Consider the following 24,057-nt stretch of genomic DNA (forward strand, 5'->3'; position numbering starts at 1 on the left):
GGCCGTGTGTCTACAGGGGGAGAGGAGGTGGGGCAGTGTGTCTACAGGGGGAGGGGGGCCGGTGTCTACAGGGGGAGAGGAGGGGGGTCGTGTGTCTATAGGGGGAGAGGAGGGGTCCGTGTGTCTATAGGGGGAGAGGAGGGGGCCGTGTGTCTATAGGGGGAGAGGAGGGGGGGGCATGTGTCTACAGGGGGAGAGGAGGGGGGGGGGCAGTGTGTCTACAGGAGGAGGGGGGCCGGTGTCTACAGGGGGAGAGGAGGGGGGTCGTGTGTCTATAGGGGGAGAGGAGGGGGGCCGTGTTTCTATAGGGGGAGAGGAGGGGGGCCGTGTGTCTACAGGGGGAGAGGGGGGGCGTGTGTCTACAGGGGGAGTGGAGGGGGGCCGTGTGTCTACAGGGGGAGAGGAGGGGGGCAGTGTGTCTATAGGGGGAGAGGAGGGGGGACGTGTGTCTACAGGGGGAGAGGAGGGGGGGGGAGTGTGTCTACAGGGGGAGGGGGGCGTGTGTCTACAGGGGGAGAGGAGGGGGGCAGTGTGTCCACAGAGGAGGGGGGCCGTATGTCTACAGGGGGGGGGGAGGGGGGGCAGTGTGTCCACAGGGGGAGGGAGGGGCAGTGTGACCACAGAGGGGGGGGGGCAGTGTGACCACAGGGGGTGGGGGGGCAGTGTGACCACAGGGGGGCGAGCAGTGTGACCACAGGGGTGAGGGGGAGCAGTGTGGCTAATGGAGGGCGACCCACGCTCTGTCGCCCAGGGGGCCACTAAAACCTGGAGTCGGCCTAATCCTGGACCTTGCATCCATGTTCACAAGATTGAATGACATTTTAGGCGCATCTGGAGAATCTCCTTCTTACATGCAGACGTGTTTAGAGCTTAATGCTTGTATTGCAGAAGTTTTTAACACGGCAAAACATGTTACTACTTACTGGACATGAGCGTTCAGGTCTAAGCACACGTACAGGGAGGAGATTCTGATCAACCACATCTTGTGCACATGCTCTTAGGCTGCGTTCACATTATGGCCCACATTTATCAAAACTAGTTCAGTCTGTACTATGTGCAGTTTGCCTGTGGAGTGTGCAGGGGGCGCCAGATATATAAAAACTGGTGCCCGGTCTCCATGAATCTGGCGCCCCCTGCACTGACCAGGAAGTGTCACCTTCTTTTTTTTTGGTGCACTTTGTTCATGCTGCATAATTTTGGCACATACATTACATACAGTGTTATATAGTGTAGGGGATCTGTTGTTGTGTCCCTGTTCTCATGGTAAGTAAGCAAACGCAAACTAGAAAGATAAATGAGGATGTTGTACATTTATTTTTATGCTTGTATTACACATTTGGACAGTGTTCACACCTGCAGAGCAGACACTATTGTTTTGGTCCAATTCTTGAGGGATTCCTGTTGCTCTGCTGAATTCTTGTTTTTGTGATGCAGCTGTATGAGGCAGACATCTGGCTGTGTGCAGAGAGGTTCTTATTATTTGAGCAGCTTTGCAGTTTTCATACTGGCCACTAGATGTCAGCGCAGGCTACAGAACTACAGGTACAAGGGATAACATGAAGCTGTGGATTAGGGTATAGCTATGAGCTAGGGAGGAGGATGGGGTTGTTGTACACAGCAGATTCCTGCCAAATGAGAGCGCTCCAGACAGCGGATAGACAAACTGACCCACTGACCCAGGACTCTCTACTGACATCGCTGGCAGGGGAAGGAAGTACCAGCCAGATTAATGTTAATATAAAGTATATGAGCCTTTTATTTAAAGGGGAACTGAGATGTGGCCGTAGGAGTCTGGAGGTGATGGGGGAGTGTGGAAGAAACAAGGAATCTGGGAAGAAATGAAAGGGGCAGTGGGATCTGGACCGGACAAAGGGAGAGAAGTCAGGATGTGACAAAGAATTCTGGAAAAACAGGGAACCCGGAGGGGACGGAAAAGACAACAAGAGGTCTGAAGGGAAAGTGGAGTCTGAGAGGGACAGAGAAGACTGGAAGGGGGGTCTACAGGGGACAAAGAGATTTTAGGGCACAGAATTCTGGAATAGACAGAGGAGTCTGGAGGGGACAGAGAAGTTGTGAAGGGGTCGGAGGTATGGAGGGTACAGAGAAGTCCGGAACAAACAAAGGGGCCTGGAGGGGAAATAAGTCTGGAAGGGGCAGAAGATACTCAAGGGGCAGAGAAGACTGGAGCGAGCAGAGAAGACTGGAGCGAGCAGAGAAGACTGGAGCGAGCAGAGAAGTCTGGTGGGGACAGAAATCTGGAAGGGACAAATGAGTCTGGAGGGGCAGAGAAGACTGGAAGGAAGGTCTATAGTGGACAACAGGATTTTAGTGGACAGAATTCTGGAATGGACAGAGGAGTCTGAAGGGGCAGAGTAGTCTGAATAGGGGCAGATAAGTCTGGAGGGGGCAGAGAAGATTGGAGGGGGGAGACAAGTCTGGTTTAAACAAATGAGTCTGGAGGGGACAGAGGAATCTGGAGGGGCAATGAAGGTTGGAGGGGACAGAGAAGTTTGGAGGGAGATAAGACTGGAGGGGGCAGTTGTGAACAGGACAGGGGCGTACAGCAAAGTCTGCAGCAAACAAAGGGGCCTTGCGGGGACAGATATCTGGAAGGGACACTGCAGTCTGGAGGGGGAAGAGAAGGCAGGAGGGTACAGAGAAATCTGGAGAAGAACAAATGAGTCTGGAGAAGGGTAATATCAAAAACATGGCACCAAAAAAAAAATAAAATGGAACTTCTACTTGAGATGTTGAAAAAGTATTTCCGATGCAACACAACATAACTACAGACACATTACAATAAATGACCCCCAATCTGTGTGATTCCTACACCAGCCGATGCTCCAGGACATAAAGGGATGTTCTTACCACAAATGAAAATCGTAACCAAGGGACGGGAGGTTTCCAAGTAGTGTTTGGGTGCTTGCTTCTCACCCTACCCTTCCAATGGCTTTTCTGTCCCAGACTTAACCTCAAACTGCGCCTCCTACGCGTTTCAGAGGTTGTCATTGAGGTGACCCCCTCCCACTGCCTGGGGGTGGTCAAGGAATACATTGCCATGGCTTTGGGCCTTACCACAGCACTCAACTGTTTCTGGCATTCTAGCTGGGCTGTCATAAGTGGTCCAATTAAACTTATGCCCTGTTGTCAGGAGCCCATATACCTACCAATGTGATAGGGCCTAAAGCGGAGCAGTATTTCCTTGCCCACCAGACAGTGGGAAGGGGTCACTTTAATAAAATCCCCCAATGAGTCACCATTGGTGACAAAATGCATATGGAACACAGTTTGAGGGTCAGTCAGGGCCAAATTAACCATTGAAAGACAGAGGGGCACATTTACTTACCCGGTCCAGTCGCGATCCAGCGGCGGGTTCTCCGGTGCTGATTCGGGTTCTGCCGGGATTCACTAAGGTCCGTGCGCCGATATTCACCAGGTGTCGCTGCTGCGCCGAGGTCCGCTGGAGTTCACCTGCTTTTTTCTGGTGTATGTGAGTGCTTGATCTTGCGACACAAATGGCTTTTTAAATTCTGCGGTTTTTCCGAATCCTTCGGGTTGTCCAGTGGCCACGCCCCCCGATTTCTGTCGCGCGAAAGTCGGCGCGATTGCGCCAAAAATCGATCGCGTGCGCCACAATCCTGTGAAATACAGCGCAAAGAGGAAATATTCGGGAAAAACCCAACGGATTCGCGGCTGCGGACCCTTAGTAAATGTGCCCCAGAATCTGTGTACTGCCCTTGTTAGGAAGGTTAGGCCGAGAATATACAATAAAGTAATATTCCAGTGTATGGTAGGAACGGCCAGGTAGGTAGGTCCAAAATTTTTTTGCCATTTTTCAACACATAAATTCAATAAAATCTGATGAAAGGGTTGTACAGTCCTCAAAATGCTAGAAAAGATAACAACAGCCCTTTCCGAAAAAAATAACACAGCTCCCTGGACCAAAGTTATAAGCGCCAAAGTTATTTGCGCCAGAAGATGGTGTAATAAAGACATTTTTTCGTACAGAATTTATTATCATGTATTAAAACAGGATAAAACTTGTATAAATTTGGTATCCCTGTAATGGTACTGACCCAAAAAATAAAGGGGAGGTGTAAATGGGAGAGCACTGTAAAAGCCACAAAAAAATGGCGCATATGTGTGTTTATTAACCAATATCACCGTATTTGGAATTTCCCAGCACTTCCCAGTACACGGCATGGAATAGTAAATATTATTGCTTCGAAGTACAATTTGTTATGCATAAAACAAGCCCTAAGGCTGAATTCACACACACGTCGGCGCCGCTCACCCCCGCCCCTCTGCATAATGAAACAAGGGGCAAGGCACCATATTTCGGGGAAAAATAGAACATGTCCTATCTTTCTCACCGGCTACGGAACCGAGCGGTGCCGCACGTGTGCTGCACCCTACCGCTCCATACGGCGCCGTGCTCCCATTGCTGGCCTAAGGGGGACGTATATGTCTGTGTGAATAAGGCCTAATACACCTCATACAGTTACAGATTTCTGAAGGCGGGGAATGAAAAGTGATTAAGGAGTTAAACATGTCAAAAAATAGTTTTGTTTTATTTATTTTTTCCGATACTTTTCTTTTGATATTGATATTTTCATATTGTTTAGAACCCATTGTTAGGATTCATGAATAAAGCTGTAGGAGTACACACGACCAGGGCTCTTTCACCCCTAAGGGATTGACAGGTATGTAATTATGTGGCCACATTTGTTAGAACAATGGAAGTGAACAGAGCAATGGTCACACATCTGCATCTGCCGGAGACTCAGGGACCCTCATTTTGTGATCTCTGTGGTTCCGAGTGGATGACTCTTAGAGAAAGGATTAGGTTTTAAGTTTTGGAAGTAGGACATGTTTGACTATTTTACCCTCATATACACAGAACACAGACAACTCAAGGCTTGTAAATATAAAATGTTTAATTTGTGGTAATAAGTAAATCCCCCCCCAAAAAAGTGGGTGTCATAGCAGAACAGAAAGATGGGAACTTTATCCTGAAAGTCTCTGGTCGTCATGGTTCATTCACTGCGAGGAATGACATCTTGAAGGACACAAAAGCTTTACATTTCTGGAAGTGTAGTCCTTATTCCAGGCAGGAGGTAAACCCAACAATGCATTAGACCCACTTCAGTCATCACCCTATTATAACATTTTAAGGTGTCTTATACTTGGATGATCGTTGTGGTTGAACAACTAACTAAATGATCATCTCAGTCCAGGCTACTGCAGATGACCTAAAATTAAAAAAGTGTAATAAGTGATAAAATAAAGTCGATGAGGGCCCGAATCGCGTTTTTCTGGCGGGTTACCTGAATTTTTCCGTTTTGTGGCACATTTCCCTGAATTGCCCGGGGATTTTGGCGCACGCGATCGGATTGTGGCGTATCGGCGCTGGCGTGCACGCGACAGAAATCGGGGGGGGGGCGTACGAAATTCCTGACGGATTCGGAAAAACCGCCGCATTTTTTTTAAAAAAGTGTCACTTGACACACACTTACCTGCACCCAGCGTAGGACGGTAACTTCAGTGCAGCAGCGACACCTGGTGGACATCGGGCGCACTGCCTTAGTGAATCGCCGGAAGACCCGAATCCTCCACACAGAACGCGCCGCTGGATCGCGAATGGACCGGTTAAGTAAATCTGCTCTGATATGTGTCACAGAAAATTGCATCAAATTTGGTTCCAGGAACAATTGAAAAAATCTGAATGAATGGTTGGCCAGAAGGGTCCAGGAGGAGGCAGGTCCTCTTCGACCACCCCCTTCAGCCATGTTGCCTTCTTGAGATGCATTTTTGGAATATTGCCTTGTGTTTCTGGTTTAAGTTCTTATCAAAAGAGAAAAAAAAACAAGTCCAAAATATTGTCTTGGTCTTAAGGCCCTTGGTTTTACCATTGGTTTATGGAACAATCATAGAGTCACTGATGTATTACTGAAGGCACTGGATGCTGAAGACAAACTTGTCCTTCTCCTGGGAAGAGCAGAGGAGATTGTATATAATGCTGGACCAGATCAATGATGCATGGCAGGGATGGCCCGCTGTCTCCGAGCATGTACCGACCATCTGGTAGGGCTATCACCTTCACATGCAAGATGCTGCCTCGTCCCCTGTCACATATAGAAGATTTTCAGATTAGTCAGACTTTTCTAGAGCACCTATTAACTAAATTCAGGCCATGTTAAAGAAGAGTGTCAATGCTACCCCATTAGAAGAACAAATAGCCTGCCAAAAAACTAGCTGGAGGAACTTGAGGGCGATGAATTGGAAATGTATGGATGACCATCCCTAACCCTATCCACAGAATCTTGAAAAAGGTGGATTAACAAATGGGTTCTCAAGTTATCTGAAGATTATGGGTCTCCTAGTGTGGCGGTGCATATGCATGGACTTCTAGGAAAATGTCCTCTAGAACTCCCTCAGAAATGTGGCACAGACTACTCCATTCACACAGTACTAGCATATTCTGTGGACACAATAGTGGTTGGACCTACACTTATCCCTGGAGATGGGGATCCATAACCCCTGTCCTTCCCGATGAGGTGTCCACTGCTCACTGCATCCATACCATAACTGAATGGTCAAGTAGCTTGCATGTTACTTGCTCCTTCCATTAGCTAACCAATAATACTTGGATATTGCAGAGATTCCCCAGGAAGTCAATGGAAAGTTCTACCACTCCATTCATTCTACAGCTAGATGCGTCCAGTGACCACATTACTGCATAGGACGGTGCTCCCAGGGGTGGAACCAACATCTATAAGCAACCATTTTGCTTTTGTTCTATAGGACATGCTCTTATCTATGAGTATTTGTCTTTTTGATAGCACCCAATAGGGAAGAACCCACCAAGTACAACTTACCTAACTGATAGGAAGAACATACTCTCAGCCTCCGTACGCACTAGAAAGCTCCCAGGCTCACTTTTATGCAATCGTCTTTCAGCATCGGTGCAGCTCAGAGACCCATGAAACCACCTGCATGAAGGATAGACTTGGGTTAGACTTTGGACTTGTCTTCATCGTCCACTCTTCTACTATATCACCATCTTGTGGAGAAACACTCACGTTTGTCTTTGTAGCTCTACAATATTTGCCTTCCGTACTCTTGTGGAGTCTACTAGGTCTTTAGGAGGAGACCCATGTTCTCGCAGATGAGTAGCCATCTCAGGACTGGATGGTCTTAGACTGATTGGACTTCTGGGAGTGGACTGTAGAACCCGTGCTCTTGCATGGGGAGAACCGCAAGGCCAAGCTGAACTCTCAAATTGTACTGAAATGACAGAGAACACATTTACCATTTGTTTCAAGGGCTGATTAGATACCACCTGTTTCAGTATACCTAGAAGGGAGATGTTTGGTGTTACAATGTACAGGACTCCCCTATCCTGAGGAAATGTATTGTAATTAAATAAAAGGGGGTGTACAAAATTGACCAAATAGGCCTGGAACTTTCTGTGACACTCATCATACCTCGGTCCCATGGTCCTTACAAAATGGTTGCGTTTGGCCAACTTCCTTATTATGTGTATGGTCACATTCATCAAGGACCAATAAGAAGTGAACCTAGATTCCTGGTTCTTAACTAAATCCAAAAGTTTCAGGGAAGTGAATAATCAGATCCATTAACCATAAAGATGACTTACGGGGCAGTTGTAGCTTAAGCACAGGATAGTCTATCGCTTGACTGTAACTTTAAAAGATTATATGATGTGTGCAGAATTCTCACAAAATCATCTGATGAAGGCAATCACCAGGGCCAGAACAGAGTTGGTAAACCTGTAATGTAATGGATATACCGGACTTGTCTCCGGCTCCCCCACCTGCAAATGCCCTGCTGATGTCATCCTTCTTCCACTCCCAGGGCTGGTCATACTCATCAGCTGGCCTCTCATCTTCAGACGGCTGGCATCTTTCATGGGGGATTGTCCTGTATTTATCGTTATATGGAGAATCATAGAGCTGCAATACCTTGTCTGTCACCTTCTCTCCATCATGCTGGTCTGTAGATGAGAAAAGAGAGGTCATAGTAACAATAGCTTTTATTATCAGATCCTCCACCAGTTCATCGACCTCCCTACTGAATTCAGTCAGTGGTAGGTGAGGTGTATTGGTCCTCGTTGAAGATATTGGGGCACATTTACTTAACCGTCCCGCCGCGATCCCCGCTGTGTGTTGTCCGACGAGGATTCGGGTCTGCCGCGATTCACTAAGATCGTGCGTCCAATTTCCTGCATGTGTCACTTCCCCGGCTGAGGTCCGTCGGAGTTCACCTTCTTCTTCCCAGTGCTTGTAAGTGCTGATCTTGTGACACAATTTGCTTTTTAAATTCTGTGGTTGTCCGAATCAGTCGGGTTGTCTGACGTCCACGTCCCCCAATTTGTGTTGCACACAAGCCGACGCAATTGCGCCAATATCCGATCATGTGTGCCAAAAATCCGGGGCAATTCAGCGCAAAACAGAAAGAATCGCGAAACCCAACGAAAATGCACTGTTCGGACCCTTAGTAAATGTGCCCCATTGACATCATGGATGGTTTTTGCCTTTAGGTAGGATATGGATTGCTATTCCTCTATATATTTCTCGATAGTTGCGCCTTAGGTGCAGATGTGTAATCTATGTCCTACCTAATGGCGTAAACCACCCATGATATCTATATGTTCAACCACTCCTATATCCATAGATTTTTTTTTTGTAGAGGCTTGTAAACAGCCTGTTTTTATTAATGATATAAAATTATATAGAGGTATATGTGTTCCTGGCAGATGCTCACCAGTGTAACATGATGATGATCGCGCTGTTGGTTTATTTATACCCCGGCCAGCATAGGCTTTCATTGCCGGCGAGTTGTTCCTGGTGTCTTTATTAGACAGATCTGATGTCGTGATTTAATGCATTGTCTAACATTATCATATTTCCTGCTTTCAGCACCGGTATTCCTTACTCACTATTGACTGAATAATTGGGGAAACTAGTGGTGAGGCAAATCCAACGAAGCTTCTCCAAAAGACCAACTGATTGAGAAGACCACTCTTCATCTGGACGATATTTTTTATATCTTCCATTCCGTGTCATACTTTCTATGAGTGGACAGCTCTACTAGGGTTAGAAATTTTAATTTTGGGTGCCCTCTATAGGCAACTATGATCACACCTCGATTAAATGCCATTATATAACCTTTATAAAATCTAGATAGGAAGGAGTGAGGGAGACACGGGGAACAGCTGTCTGATTGTTATCTGATGGTAACTTTTCAAGAACCTTTGGGACATTAAACGACCCACAGATCCTTAGTGTAAACCTGTCCAGGAGCCACGTTGAAAGGAAAACTTTATACTTGTCCAGCATATACTATAACCATAGATCCTAAGCCTAAACCTGTCCAGGAGCCATGTTAAAAGGAAAGCTTTATACTTACCCAGTAAATACTACAACCAGATTCTGCGTCAAATTTGTCTCTACCTGATTTCTGAAGCCAAGGCCACCTATGCTAATAAGATGATCCTTCGTCTATGATCTTTTGGATTGTTCCTACTTACTCCTCCGAGTATGTGTATTCATTTCAATAGGGATCTTGCTAAGATAAGTGTAGCATTGTCTCATACCTGCTTCTGATCTTTGACTCTCGTATGGTTCCATATAACTGGTGTCTTCTAGGTCTTCATGGTCAAACTGATTGCTCTTCATATCAAATGGATTAGAATAATCATTGACTCCTGGGATCTATAATAGGAACATTAAAAATTTCATACAACACCATGTAGAGTAGAGCTGCACCACTTAGACAAATGACTACTCTAAAATCTTTAATCAAAAATATACTCAAAAATATATCTACAGTATTAATCTGTTAAGCTGAGATATTTGGGGTTTTCATCCAATATGAAGACAAATGTGGTCAAAAGTCCAATGTCTTACAACTGGACGGGAAACAAAATAAATAATCACCTTAGTTCCTTAGATATGATATTACCTCTATGACGAATCGGACACTTACTTTTGTTCCCACATTCTCTTCTGATCCTAGACGTATTTTCCTCTTACATTCTGATGGTTCCACCTTGATAAGACGATGTCTAGGAGACACGATTGTCAGCTGCAGCTCTTCCAGTCTTGGCTGGGATCCCTTATCATTGCCCTTGTCTTCATAGGGGTCCTCAAAATCTAGGTTTTTCTGAGCTCTGTAGGCACGGAGGATTTCACTTTCTGTATAATCTGGCTTGGGAGGCTGTGGTGGAGACCTTTTACTCCCAAAATGTAGGTAATCCTTCAACCACCGTGCCATTAGTTCCCTGAATGGAGCACAATGGAATAAGAAGTATTTGGATCAGGATGTTGAGGAGCTCAAAGAATTTAATACTATTTGAAAAAATCTGCAAGATATCCAGAACTCAATCTTTTTGCAGCCCTTAAAAATAATCTTTGGCAATGTCCCATGTCTGGCATAAACACTACACCTCCGAACCCAGTAAATATCCAAAGGAACACCCTAATCCTAATCCCAATGGGTCGGTCCATTTTCTGTAGCCATCCTAGTAACTAATTGATCATCAGTAGCTTGGTGGCCAGTGCAAGTGAAATCTGGAATTACATGGTCACCATTCATGACCATATTTCTCTGAAGGGGCTTTCTGCTTTGGTTGATAGATATCCGATGGACACCTCCTGCAATGTCAATATTTTTGGTTCCATAATGTCAAAAGGGTGGAGCTATCTCTAGGATCACCTACAGTATAGAGCAGTGATGGCGAACCTTTTGGAGCCAGAGTGCCCAAGCTATAACCAAAATCTACTTGTATGTCGCAAAGTGCCATCATGACAATGTAAGCAGTAACTTATTGTTCCCTGCTGTATCACAGGTTTTAATCGTATTGGTGTCCTGAGTTCACTAGTACAATAGAAAGATGGAGAAATTTGGATTGTAGCTTCCTTCCAGGGTCACCTGAAGAGGAAGTATCAGGGGACCCAGAGCAGGAGCTCCAATGACAATCCATCTCTATCCAGCCCTTCCCGCTCCTCCTGTAGTCTTGGCAGCCAAGTACGTTGCTTTAAAATAGCGCTGAGCATGGTGCGTCCTGGGCTGTATTGGATCACAGGAGAAAGCCTTGAGTCCTATCCAGCAAACTCTGTGTTGGGGTGAAGGCCTGGGTGCCCACAGAAAGGGCTCTGAGTGCCACCTCTGGCACCTGTGCCATAAGTTCGCCATCACTGGTATAGAGTATTAACATAATTTTAGGGTAGTATTGAACATACTAATAAGGCTCTCTACTGCTCCCAACCCAGGTGCTACCTTATTCATCTAAATTGTGTGTGCCCTCGGAGAGTGCTTTTTAACATGTTTGTCTCAGAACCTCTTTGATGCTTATGAAATGCAGTTCTGCCCTCTACAAAAATCTCTAATGGCACCACAATGTACAGTTACGTTATAGGGATCAAGGATTGTAAACTAAGCGAACTAACAGGCTGGTGTCTATCCCCTCTGGAAGGATCTGCACTTCTTCTAGCTTCTTATGCCCTTGTCTTTTTTACAAAAAAAAAGGCTTTACAAATTATTTAAATGAGCCTAAGGGGCTCCAGGTTCCATAGCTGTTAATTGAGCCAGGAGCCCCTTAGGTTCACTCAGAGAAAACAAGGGGGTACCTCTGGTGAAACAAGGGGGTAGACACCAGTATGTCTGTGTGCTTGGTGTACATACTGGTGGACTATCTCTTTTAAGAATGCAAAGGATTAAATTGGTGGAGGTGGAAGAGGTCCTCTAAACAGTCAAGTTCTCAAATGTTTCTTGGGTCTTTCATTAGAACAAAAAAAATTATTCATCAATCGGCTGATGACTCACATCTGTGTATAGCCACCTTAACCCTTTCATGTTACAGAGATTAGCATAGACTGACGTTAACATCTCAAGCACAGCTCCACAGAGCATGTCAGTGATATAATGAAGACATAAGCTGCTCGGCCGGCAGATGTTTTTGCTTTTTCTTTAGCCATCGATGTCATGTTCCCTTTTGTTCAGCCATCAATCAGAAGAATCAATAATTCCTATTTATAACAATGACTACATAATGTGGTGGAATAACCAAGGCTCAATAGCCAAGGGACCGGTGTTACGTGCCAGCGCCAGCAGCTTGTGTCCCCATAGCCGTCGCTAATGCATTTTTATGTTTTTGAAAGGCGACTGATTTGAATGCAAAAAAATGCCATTATCTCGAGCCATGATTACTGTGACCCTATAGTGACCCACCACTGACTCAATCTATCAAGGATTCATAGACTCATTACCCATACTGAACGGCTTACGGATGATGTATCTCACAATGGTTTAGATTATCCTCCAAAGTGATCCAGACCATCTTACTATCGAAATGTCCCCTAGTTTTGTCAATTACAATCTTACTGTAATTTTAGGTTTTTTTTATTAAAGGTTTATTGTGAAAAAATGGTAAAAATTTTTATAGAACCTTAAATATTTAATCTATGATGAAGTGGGGTAGTTTTGATAACTTGGATTTTACTAACTATACAGGGAGTCCCCGACATAAGGACATCTGAATCACAGGCCCTAGTTACAAACGGACCTCTCTGTCCACTGTGATCTCTGGTGGATGCTGGTAATTTACTGAACTTTAATTACAGGCTGCAATCATCATCAAAAAAAGGTCCATCCAAAATTTTTAAAATCCAATTGTCACAGATACCAAAAATAATTTAGCTGCTGTTACACTTACAAAACGTTCCTGTTCTGAGAAACCTAAAGAACCCATCTTGTACGTAACCCGGGGACTGCCTGTACAAGTTCCTGGGTTCATAGGTCCCAGCAATCCAATCTATAATGAACAAGGAACAGGTATGCTGAAGGTTTCTGCTATTCCCATGCTGATGGCCGGACTTTTAACTTTCATATAGTTCTCTTTATATAAGATATTTTGTGTAGAATCCTCAAGGAAAATGGTAGACCCGAGACCTTAAAGGGAACTTGTCAGCAGAAACAGACTTAAAGGGAACCTGTCACCAGGAGAGCCATTTTTAGCACTCCCCCAGTCCCCACAGAGCATAGTACATACACTGCCAAAGTGTTTTTGTATAAAAAATTGGTTTTACAGAAAAAAAGATAAGTTATATTGTACCTTTCATTAGCATCTGCTGTGTGACTAGGCAGTTGCCTTTTGGGAGGAGCTGGAAAGGAGCAGTTTCCCCCCCACCCTTGGGGAACAGCTTCTCCATGTGACCTTTTCAAATATATGAAAACACCCATCACTGGGCTTAGCGACGCCCCCTGCTCCTCTACAGCCAATCCCGAGTGTGGGGAGTTATTCATATATTTGAAAAGGTCACATGTTTCCCAATGGTGGGGGGGAACTGCTCCTTTCCAGCTCCTCCCAAAAGGCAACTGCCTGGTCACACAGCAGATGCTAATGAAAGGTACAATATAACATATCTTTTTTCTGTAAAACCTATTTTTTTATACAAAAACACTTTGTCAGTGTATGTACTATGCTCTGTGGGGACTGGGGGAGTGCTAAAAATGGGTCTCCTAGTGACAGGTTCCCTTTAATAAAACACCACCGGTATGTTGTCAAGCAACTAAACACCCTACAGATCATGCTTCTTTCATGGCATTCATGGTGGCATAACCCAGAAATTCAACTTTGAAGTGAGTTGTAAAATGTTTGTATAAAGTCAAGGAGACTAAGTCCAGCTTTACCCAAATCAGAGCACCTCGTTTGGGGATGTCTACCCTACAGGAGGCAAAGATTGACCCAATACTGCAGTAGTAAAGTCTACATTGAGAGCACTTGGCTGTACAATAGGCTCAGTAGTACCTCCCAGGCCTACATCATCTCAACGGGTTACAGGCCCTGGGAGAAACTTTCTCACAAGGTTTCCATCCTTATACTTGGTTGGGGATCTCTCTTGTATGTGCACCTGATGGTAGAATAAACTGAATGATGCAGATTTATCAAATTGTCTTAAATGTCCTAAAATAAGACAGTACAAAGATAGACAGACAGTCTTATACTACTCCAGATTTATCAAAATGACTGATGTTGGCTGAAGTATCTGGCATGGATTAAGACTGTCTGACTGCGCATCTCCTGTAAGTTTACAACACAAAAATGTGACAAAATATTTCCACAACCTCATTGCCATGTCCAACATTAGGGCTTATTTACTAAGGGTCTCGCGGCCGCATTTCCGTCAGGCTTTCCAGCGTTTCCGAGGATCGCGCCACTGGGACAGGGATTTAGAAGGGGACTGTGTCGCACACGGTCGACTTTTGGCGCATAGGCGCCGGCTTTCATGCAACAGAAATCGTGGGGCGGGGCCGTGGGACAATCCGATTGATTCAACTTTAAAATTGTGTCACAAGCCATGCACTTACATGCACCAGGAAGAAGAAGGTGAACTCCGGGGACCTGAGCGGGGAAGCGACACATGTAGGATATCGGCCGCATGATCTAAGTGAAACGTGGCAGAGTGCTTGAGCGTCGGACACTCCGGATCGAGGAAGGCGCAGGACCGGGTAAGTATATGTCAAATATATTTTAACTAATTATGCAAATAAGTTTCCGAAGGTGAATTAAAGAAAACCACGCCTCTTTTAGCTACCTTGTAAGGCAGCCACCTAAAAATCAAGCATGACTTTCAGGAAGCCTAGTGACATGATGCGGGATTAAAACCAGTATTTCTATTCCAGAAGGAACAGATTGGTACAGACACCACTGTACTGAAGAGATGCAACCACAGTGAAACAGTGCTGTCTACAGTTGGAAATCTGTTCCTTCTGGAATATTGTCATTAATCTCCACATGCCTACAAGGCGGCCTTAAAGGACATCTACCATCAGTTCTACTGATGGTAGATGAGTCCTAATAAGAAGCTCCTGGGAAGTTCCGGAGCACTCCAGGCTAATTAGCATATTTTTTATACTCTCGATTGCCGCAATTGCAGCATATAGAGCAGTGGTGGCGAACCTATGGCACGGGTGCCAGAGGTGGCACTCAGAGCCCTTTCTGTGGGCACTCAGGCCATCACCAGAGATTACTCCAGGTATCTTCCTGCAGTCCCAGACAGCCCAGGACTTGCTGTGCACAGAGCTATTTTAAAGTGACAGCTCTACCTGGGACTACCGGAGGAGTGGGAAGGTGTAGGCAGATCTGGATTATCATTGTAGCTCCTGCTCCGGCCCTAACAATTCTTCCTATTTATGGGACCCTGGAAGAAAGCTACAATGATCATCCAAATTTCTTCTACTTTCTGCTTTATTAGTGTCCTCAGGGGGCTGATATGAATGAAAGCTGTGAAAGAAAAGGGAGTATTAAATTTCTGTGTTGGCACTTTGAGATAAATAAGTGGGTCTTGGTTGTAGTTTGGGCACTCGGTCTCTAAAAGGGTCGCCATCACTGATATAGAGTTATAATACAAAAGGTCCTGAGAAACATCTTATTAGGACACGGCAACCATGGGTAAAACTGATGGTAGATGGTTATATTTTAGCTAGACAGTTTCTTCAAACAATTTTCAGATACTGAACCTCATGTTGTAAGCAAAGTCCTGAAACAAACCATTTCTGAATTAAAGCCCCATGCAAGGTCCAGGAGCATTACCCCAAAATCCTATAGCATAGATACGACCCACCTACTCTGCTCTGTGTAAACCAACGTTGTTTGGGATCATCTCTAGTCATGTGGAGCCATGGTTTCCCCATCCAAATATCAACTGACCCATAGAGGTTCATGGCCGCACACCCTGCCTTATATAATTCCCAAAAGAGAATATCCAGTTGGAACTTGATTTTAGGAGTACCACCCATGTCTATAGCTCCTCATGGGCTCAAGACTAGACCCTTGTTCCTCAGCAACCATGGCTTTGTGGCTTGCCTATATGCTTAAATCAAGATTTGTACAGTAGGTCATAAAGGATTACTCAATATGGATAGTTTGGGCTAGAGGACTACACTCCTATGGTCCATAATGCTAGGACTACAACTTTTTAACACAAAACTTCCAATAAAATTTGTAAAAGCTAAAAAAAATTATGTATACAAATATGGTGGCATCTAAAAACACAATTTGCCATGCAGAATGTCCACAGAGAAGCAATACAGTTCACATAGTAGGCTACAGTTGATGGCCTAATCTTCACTTCACTGGGAGCTACTGCTGTAGTTGAAGCTTCCGGCCAATATGTAAAGCATTAGGGCGGCATGGTGGCTGAGTGAGTAGCACTTCTGCCTTGCAGTGCTGGAGTCCTGGGTTCGAATCCCACCCAGGTCAACATCTGCAAAGAGTTTGTATGTTCTCTCCGTGCTTGCGTGGGTTTCCTCCGGGTACTCCGGTTTCCTCCCACACTCCAAAACATACTGGCAGGTTGTTTAGATTGTGAGCCCCATAGGGGACAGGGACCAATTTGTCATGCTTTGTGCAGCGCTGCGTAATCTGTGTGCGCTATATATAAATAAAGAATTATTATTAAAGCATGGAGTCATCTCCTTCCACCTCTTTGGTAGCAAAGTACTATGTAGACACTTTTAAAAGTATAATCTTAACCTTCAGAGCAATCACATATCCTATATCTATGTGATCTGTACGATCGGTGGGGGTCTTGGTGCCAGTGTAGTTTGCGTAGTATAGCTTTCTGTCTAGTCATATTACCCCATGTGTTGCTGTGGGGGTAAATTTAGAAGGGGCGTGAATGGTAAATTAGGCCTGGTGCCCCCTTTTTCTCAGAATTGGTGCCAGATCATAACTAACAACAAATACTTCATAGTGATATGTTATACATCATATTGTGACGCTTAATAGACTGCTGATGCTGGACTATAGGGATTTTAATGTAAAGAGCAGGTAGGGCAATGGTTTAAAGGGGCATAGCCCTTGAGTTTAGACTATTTATAAGGTTTTATATGGTAGGTTTTTAAAGGGAACCTGTTACAGGACATACAAGATAGGGTCCGGAAGTTTGTTCTTAAGTTGAATTTGTACTTAAGTTGAAACTGTATATTTTATAATTGAAGTTCTAGACAAATTTTTTTTTTGGCCCCAGTGACAATTGGAGTTTCAAAATTTTTTGTGTAATGGGACCAAGGATTATCAATAAAGCTTCATTACAGACACCTTACAGCTGATCAGTGCAGTCTAGGACTAAAGTAACATCCAGAGACTTCACCAGAGGTCACAGGGGTCCGTCTGTAACTAAGGGTCATCTGTAAGTTGGATGTCCTTAAGTAGGGGACCACCTGTTTTACACCACTAAACTACAATTACCCCCCTCAAGAAGGAAAATAAAATTTCCTAGAATTCCCTTTTTTATGTGAAATTTTGCCCATTAAAAAAAAATCTCCCACAAATTAAGGTAAATATGACCCTTATTATCCCATTTACACATGAGAGTCAAGTTTAGTAGTTGCAGGGGTAGTGTAATTTCAAAAGCCCCTATCCTCTGTTCTATAGCACCTAGAAACAAGCTGCTGGTGTCATATTAAATATAAGAATCTCCTCTTTCAGGTCACTTTAGCCTTATGGTTATGTATACAGCAGAATTAAACATATAGGTAGTTAAAAAATAGGTGGAAACTGGGTCTGCAACTTGCATTATCAACTATGTCTCCGGTTCTGTAGAACCAAAATGTGTGATGTGAAGGATGAGATCCTTATCTTTAATATAACACCAGTAGCGTGTTTCTAGGTGCTACAGAACAGAAGATAATGGCTTCTGAAGTGACACTTCCCCATTCAACCACAAAACATGATAATTCTGAAAGATGAGATCCTTATCTTTAATATGATACCAGCAGCATGTTTATAGGTGCTATAGAACAGAAGATAAGGGCTTCTGAAGTGACACTACCCCATGCAACCACAAAATGTGATGCAATCTGAAAGATGAGATTCTTATCTTTAATATGACACCAGTAGCATGTTCCTAGGTGCTATAGAACAGAAGATAGGGGCAACCTATGCAACCACAAAACTTGACTCATCTCATGTTAAAATGAAGTGAGAAGAGTCATATTTGTCTATGAAATTTCACATAAAAGAGGGAATTCTAGAAAGGGCATTAATCTCTTACCTGGGGGGGGGGGGGGGCTGGTAGTTTAGAGAGGTAAAAGCTGGGGACAGGTTCTCTTCAATTCACAAAGAAAATGTCTTGTTGGGTTCTCCTGGACTTGAAAGTCTATTGATGTGAGCACAGTTTATCCAAAAGATCACTAAATGAATGACCCCCAGCTATCAGTGGATGGATTCGTTTACATAGTCCCGGCTCATCAGTCAGTAATGTGTTTACATGGATGGGGGTAGGTCCACAGAGGAGCAATGCGTCGCCTTCATCTATACACATATCTACCTCCATGTCAACAAAGCTGTGGATCTATGGAGTTCACATTCATTATTCTGCGCCATGTAACACAGAAGAGGCTGCAACCACGAGGTCTGCGAGATCTCGCCTCATCGGTTATGTATAACACATGTTCTGCGCTCGCTTCAATAAACTTTATTCATACAAGTTACACCGACTCAAAAACTTTAAAAAAAACCAAAAAAGTACAAGATATATATATATATATATAAAAAAGGGGAAAAAATACATAAAAACAACTCAAACGTACAAAAAATAAAAGTAATAAAATCAAATACACGTTTTAAATAACTTCTATATATAATATAATAATATATATAATAAAATATAATAAATAAATCCTATAAAATCTAAATGTAAAAAAATGTATTAAAATAATGACTATAAAATTATTTATGTACTTTAAATAGACAAAAGGTAAATTTTGTATTTAGTATAATAACAGAAAGAAGTAAAACATTTAAAAAATTAAAAAAAAGCAATAAATTAAATTCCTTACCCTGCTACTTTATAACAACCAAAACTTTGGTGTTTCCTCTTTTGGGGACCACTTCTGGGCTAGTGGATGACGACCAGCATGTTCTCCTCTGCGATTACCTGGATTTAAGAAAATATTTACATTATTATTATTATTTTAATATTTTTTTATTATTATTACTATTATTGCCATTTATTATATTTTTTTATTATTATTACTATTTTTGTCATTTATTATGTTTTTTTTTATTATTATTACTATTACTACTGTCATTTATTATATTTGTATTATTATTACTATTTTTGTCATTTATGTTTTTTTATTATTATTACTATTATTATTGTCCTTTATTAGGTTTTTTATTATTATTACTATTATTATTGTCATTTATAATGTTTTTGTGCCTTTCGCACAAGCTAAAAAGGTGAAATATGAGGTTCTGGAAGAGGAGAAGTAGAACATTCCCTCTTTGGTAAAGTTTACGTCATTGGGTAGAGGTTGTGGAACTGCAAGTCCCAGCATGAGGGGGTTCAGGGAAGCATGCTGGGGCTGTTAGTTCGGCAGCAGCTGGACGAGGACCGGTAGCCACAGGTTGGCCGCCTCTGCTCCATCCAGTATCTATTTGCTGGGAGTAGAGCGGTATTGTCCACATCACACAAAGGATAAGGGAGTGGGGGAGACTGGGAGTGAGGGGGGAAATGCTAATGGAATTGGAGCAACTCTTGTAAGTTGCGCCAGAACTGTGCCCACTGCCAGAGGCGAACCCAAGAACCCAATGCAACTTCACCTGGCGATGGCTGGTCCCTCTGCCCGCATAAAGTAGCTTCTTGTTGTGCTTGCTGGAGGATGGAGGAGGTGGCAGATGAGGAGCGGAGGAGGGGCTGTCCTGGCTCCTTGTGAAACTACTCCAGGGGGAGACAAGAAAGTCTGGATCTGATTGCAGGAATACAAAGCAATGCACTAGGGGGGGAGGTATTGGAGGTGGGGGGAGAAGGAAAGTGGAGGGAGGTGAGAGATTGGAGGGGGGGGGGAGCCCTCCATACAGCCCTCCATTGTGTCAAGACAAGACTGAAACTCTTGGAGCTAAATATAAAAGTAATTAGTGTAGAGCCGCGTGTAGCCCTTTAATTACGGCTCTGGTGGACGGAGGTGGCCCGTAGATGTAGAGATTTACGGCTGACACGACCGATAGTAACAAAAGATGAAATCAAGCTAAATCGGTTAAGGTTGTTACAATGTAAAAATGCAAAAATATATTAATTTGGTTTTTTATAATCTGTATATATATGTAATATACTTAAATATATATATAAAGATATATATATATATATTAAATAATATATAGATATACAGGCGGTCCCCTACTTAAGAACAGCCGACTTACAGACCACCCCTAGTTACAAACGAACCTCTGGGTTTTGGTAATTTACTGTACTTTAGCTACAATGATCATAACAGTTACAAAGGTGTCTGATATTAAGATTTATTGTTAATCCTGGTTCTTATGACAATCCAACATTTTTAAATCCCAATTGTCACAGAGACCAAAAAAAAATTCTGACTGGGGTTACAATTATAAAGTATACAGTTCCGACTTACATACAAATTCAACTTAAGAACAAACCGACAGAAATTATATTGTACGTAACCCGGGGACTGCCTGTATATATATATATATATATATGTAAAATAATATAAAGTAACATACATAAAACAATATATAGATATAGTTATATAGAGACACATCCCATCACGATGTCTATGATGCCTTTCCTATGAGTTGTGCAGATGGCCGCACACATTGATTTGCTGGTATAAGGCTCCAGTGAACCATCGCCTGTCATACGGGATCAGCTTTCAAGCAGTCAGGAGATGTGGACAAGGTCTTCTTTATGATGCCGGTACAGGGTTAATGTATTTGCCATTTAAAGGGGCTCTTTCGGAAATTAAAATATCGATGCCCTATTCTTAGTATAGGTGATCAATGACAGGGGGGGGGGGGGTTGACACCCACCGTCCTCGGAGATGAACGCCAGTAAATTTTTATGGTCCTTTGATGTCATGTCCATGCGTCACATTGGTCTGTTTGCAGTTCAGTCACATTCAAGTGAAATGGGCTGGACTGCTATACCGAGCCCAGCCACTACACAATGCATGGTGCTGTGCTTGTATTAGATGACTGCGGAGTGTGGACACTTACAGACATCCCATCCTGTAAAAGATATTTGCATATTTTCCAGAATCCGCTAGTTGAGCGTCAATAGCTGTACGTATCCATTCACCTGTAAGGTGGCCTTAATTGGCAAAGTCTTTGTAAGGCGAGCTCTTCCTTCTCAGCCCTAGTCGAAAGCGTCTCACTCAGCTTAACCAGTTCCCTACACTGTACGGACGAGATGCAAGGACATGGAAACAGCACTGTCTAGAGTTAAAGGAAACCTACCACTTGAAGTGGCAGGTTTCAGATGGAAATACCGAGCACCAGCTCAGGCTGAGCTGGTGCCGGAGCTTATTTTTGTTAGTGTTTTAAACCGCTGTATCGCGGTATAAAACACTTTTTAAACTTTATAGCCGCCGCAGGGAGGTACGCGCTCGGCGCTTACCATGCGCGCGGCTCTCCTTCACTTCCTATGTAGCCGCGCGCATGGTAAGCGCCGAGCGCGTACCTGCCTGCGCCGGCTATAAAGTTTAAAAAGTGTTTTATACCGCGATACAGCGGTTTAAAACACTAACAAAAATAAGCTCCGGTATTTCCATCTGAAACCTGCCACTTCAAGTGGTAGGTTTCCTTTAAGAATCTGTACCTTTTGGAATAGATATAGCAGCTTGGTTTTCAACCCGCATCATGTCATGATAGATGTTATTGGGGACTACCTTACAAGATAGCTAAATGTCAATGGGGCTCATTTACTAAGGGTCCGAATCGCGTTCCCAAATTTTTTGGTTTTGCGCCGAATTGCCGCAATTTGGCGCACGCAATCGGATTGTGGCGCATCGGCACCGGCTTTCACGTGACAGAAATTGTGGGGCGTGGCGTTGGAAAAACCGATGGATCCGGAAAAACCGCAGAATTTAAAAAAGAATTTGTGTGGCAAGATCAGCACTTACAAGCACCAGGAAGAAGAAGGTGAACACCGGCGGACCTCGGCGTAGCAGCGACACCTGCAGAACCCCAATCAACGTCGGAGAACGCGCCGATGGATCGCGACTGGACCGGGTAAGTAAATCTGCCCCAATGTTTTCCTTATCCAATCCTGGAAAATGTATTTGTGTATAGTCCAATGATTACACATTCATCAGTCATGTGATTGCTTGAGCCAATCACTGGCAGTAGTGACTGCTGGGATTGGCTGCAGTGGTCACATGTTCTGTCAACACATTATCATTGGAGCAGACTTCTGTTCAGGATCAGGGAAGTGTCAACTCCAGAGCAGCAGGGAAATGGTAAGTTATCAAACAGCATGTACTTTTATATCAGTAGAAGCCTCCACTACTTTCTTGATTATTTATTTTCGCTCTTTTTTACTTTTTTTTACGCTAATTATTTAGAAGAAAAATTTGAGAAATATTTGAAATCCAAAAGCAGGAAATATTATACCAATATACTACTAATATAATACTCCCCTATAAATGAAAAAAAATTGGGGATTTTTGGCACAGCTCCGGTGGTCTCCAGCCGGTATACTCCAGCATGTGACAGTCATTTATCATTCGCGACTCTCAGACGGATAAATAAGTGTCACCATTACACAATGGTGCCTGAGAGGAGACAATTAGATTGTGAGCCCCACGAGGGACAAGGACTGATGTGACTGCAGGTACCGGCGCTGTGCACTGTGCGTAATGGAGTTATTATTCTTATATTAGTGCTGTCATTGTGTCGTCTCTCTACGACCCCTGAGTGGTTCAGCGCTGATCGTCACAGATCCGACTTCACGTATTAATGGTAAATATCTGAGTTCTGAGTGAGACAGAAGGACTTGTGCTGTAGCCTCTTTAGTACTTACCTGGCTATTTCATCTCAGCTCCATTCACTTGTCAATGGGTGAGATCCAAGCTGACCATGTGACTAGTCAAAATGACTTCATACCATACAGAAAAGGCACCCGCCGGAGCCCTGCTTCCACCTTGGATGGCTGATCTGACCCTTATCCACGAGATATTATCGAGCTATTCCCAATATTTAAAACCTTGAAAACAATGTGAAATTCTTTGACCCTGATCCATGAGATTTTAATGAGCTATACCCAATATTTCAGACCTAGAAAACCATGTGAAATTCACCTGTGATGATGTTCCAATGGATGACTTGAAGCTGATGGACCAATGTAACATATATACCCTAATCCTAATGCTGAAGAGGCACCGTATGAACCCCTTAAAGGAAACCTACCACTTTTTACCTCCTTACATGAGTAGATCAAGAGGCCGATTCCCCAGTGCATTGTGATGTAGATATTGGTGCTTATTTACTAAGAGTCGGTGGACGCACATTCGTTGGTCTTTCGGACATTTTCAAGATTTGCGCGGCTGTGACAGGTATTTAACTGGGGATTGTGTCGCACGCGATTGAAATGTGGCGCGCCTGCGCTGCTTTCATGCAACACAAATCGGGGGGCAGGTCGTCGGACGATCCAACTGATTCGGACTGAGCGCAGGATTTAACATTCAAATTGTGTGGCAAGATCAAGTACTTACATGCACCAGGAAGGAGAAGGTGAACTCCTGCGGACCTGAGCGGGGAAGCACATGCAGGATATCGGGCGCACAATCTTAGTGAATCGCGCCACAGTGCATGATCGTTGGACAATGCACTTTCGTGAACTCCGCAGGGCAGGGTAAGTAAATGTTCCCCATTGTGTTTTTCATATAACTGGGTATGGCCTCCTTGATGTGCCCAAAAATGTATTTACTAATATACTAATTTGATCCAGGGGCTACAGGGGCGTCACCATAGCTCCTGTGAGCTCCAGGGCTATGGCTATTACATGCCCCCAGTAATCCCTGCAGAGACGCCTCCTTGCTGATAGTGGAGACGATGTCAGAGGCGCACATGCGGACTGCGTCCTGTTTCTCCACCGGCTTCAGAGGATCGGCTCCACTTTCAGCACGGAAGCACAAGGTGGCTTTTCTGCAGAGGTTAATGGGGGCGCGTGGCCTCTGCAACAAATTAGCATATAAATTTTGGTGTAAAGGAAGTGATACCCAGTT

General features: G+C 43.8%; 1 protein-coding gene across 1 annotated transcript; it reads right to left on the reverse strand.

The window, feature by feature from the left end:
• Positions 1-4,952: 4,952 nt before the first annotated feature.
• Positions 4,953-19,762, reverse strand: LOC140068705 (SH2 domain-containing adapter protein D-like). Its single transcript, XM_072114099.1, has 8 exons — positions 19,637-19,762; positions 18,871-18,968; positions 10,012-10,306; positions 9,620-9,737; positions 7,838-8,017; positions 7,083-7,287; positions 6,879-6,992; positions 4,953-6,125 (listed from the first exon to the last, which is right to left on the reverse strand). The coding sequence occupies exons 3-8, from the start codon at positions 10,297-10,299 to the stop codon at positions 5,936-5,938; spliced, it is 1,095 nt and encodes a 364-aa protein (XP_071970200.1). The 5' UTR covers positions 10,300-10,306; positions 18,871-18,968; positions 19,637-19,762; the 3' UTR covers positions 4,953-5,935.
• Between the last annotated feature and the right edge of the window lie 4,295 nt (positions 19,763-24,057).

This window comes from Engystomops pustulosus, chromosome 7 (assembly GCF_040894005.1).
Source record: "Engystomops pustulosus chromosome 7, aEngPut4.maternal, whole genome shotgun sequence".
NCBI classification, from domain to species: domain Eukaryota; kingdom Metazoa; phylum Chordata; class Amphibia; order Anura; family Leptodactylidae; genus Engystomops; species Engystomops pustulosus.

Bases quoted from the DNA above. Each gene is read 5' to 3' on its own strand.
- LOC140068705 (XM_072114099.1), bottom strand. From the start codon at position 10,299: ATGGCACGGTGGTTGAAGGATTACCTACATTTTGGGAGTAAAAGGTCT. The intron at 8,018-9,619 runs GTATGAGACAAT...TCTCATCTACAG, and splicing joins GAGTCAAAGATCAGAAGCAG to ACCAGCATGATGGAGAGAAG. The intron at 6,126-6,878 runs GTAAGTTGTACT...TATATGTGACAG, and splicing joins ATGTTCTTCCTATCAGTTAG to GGGACGAGGCAGCATCTTGC.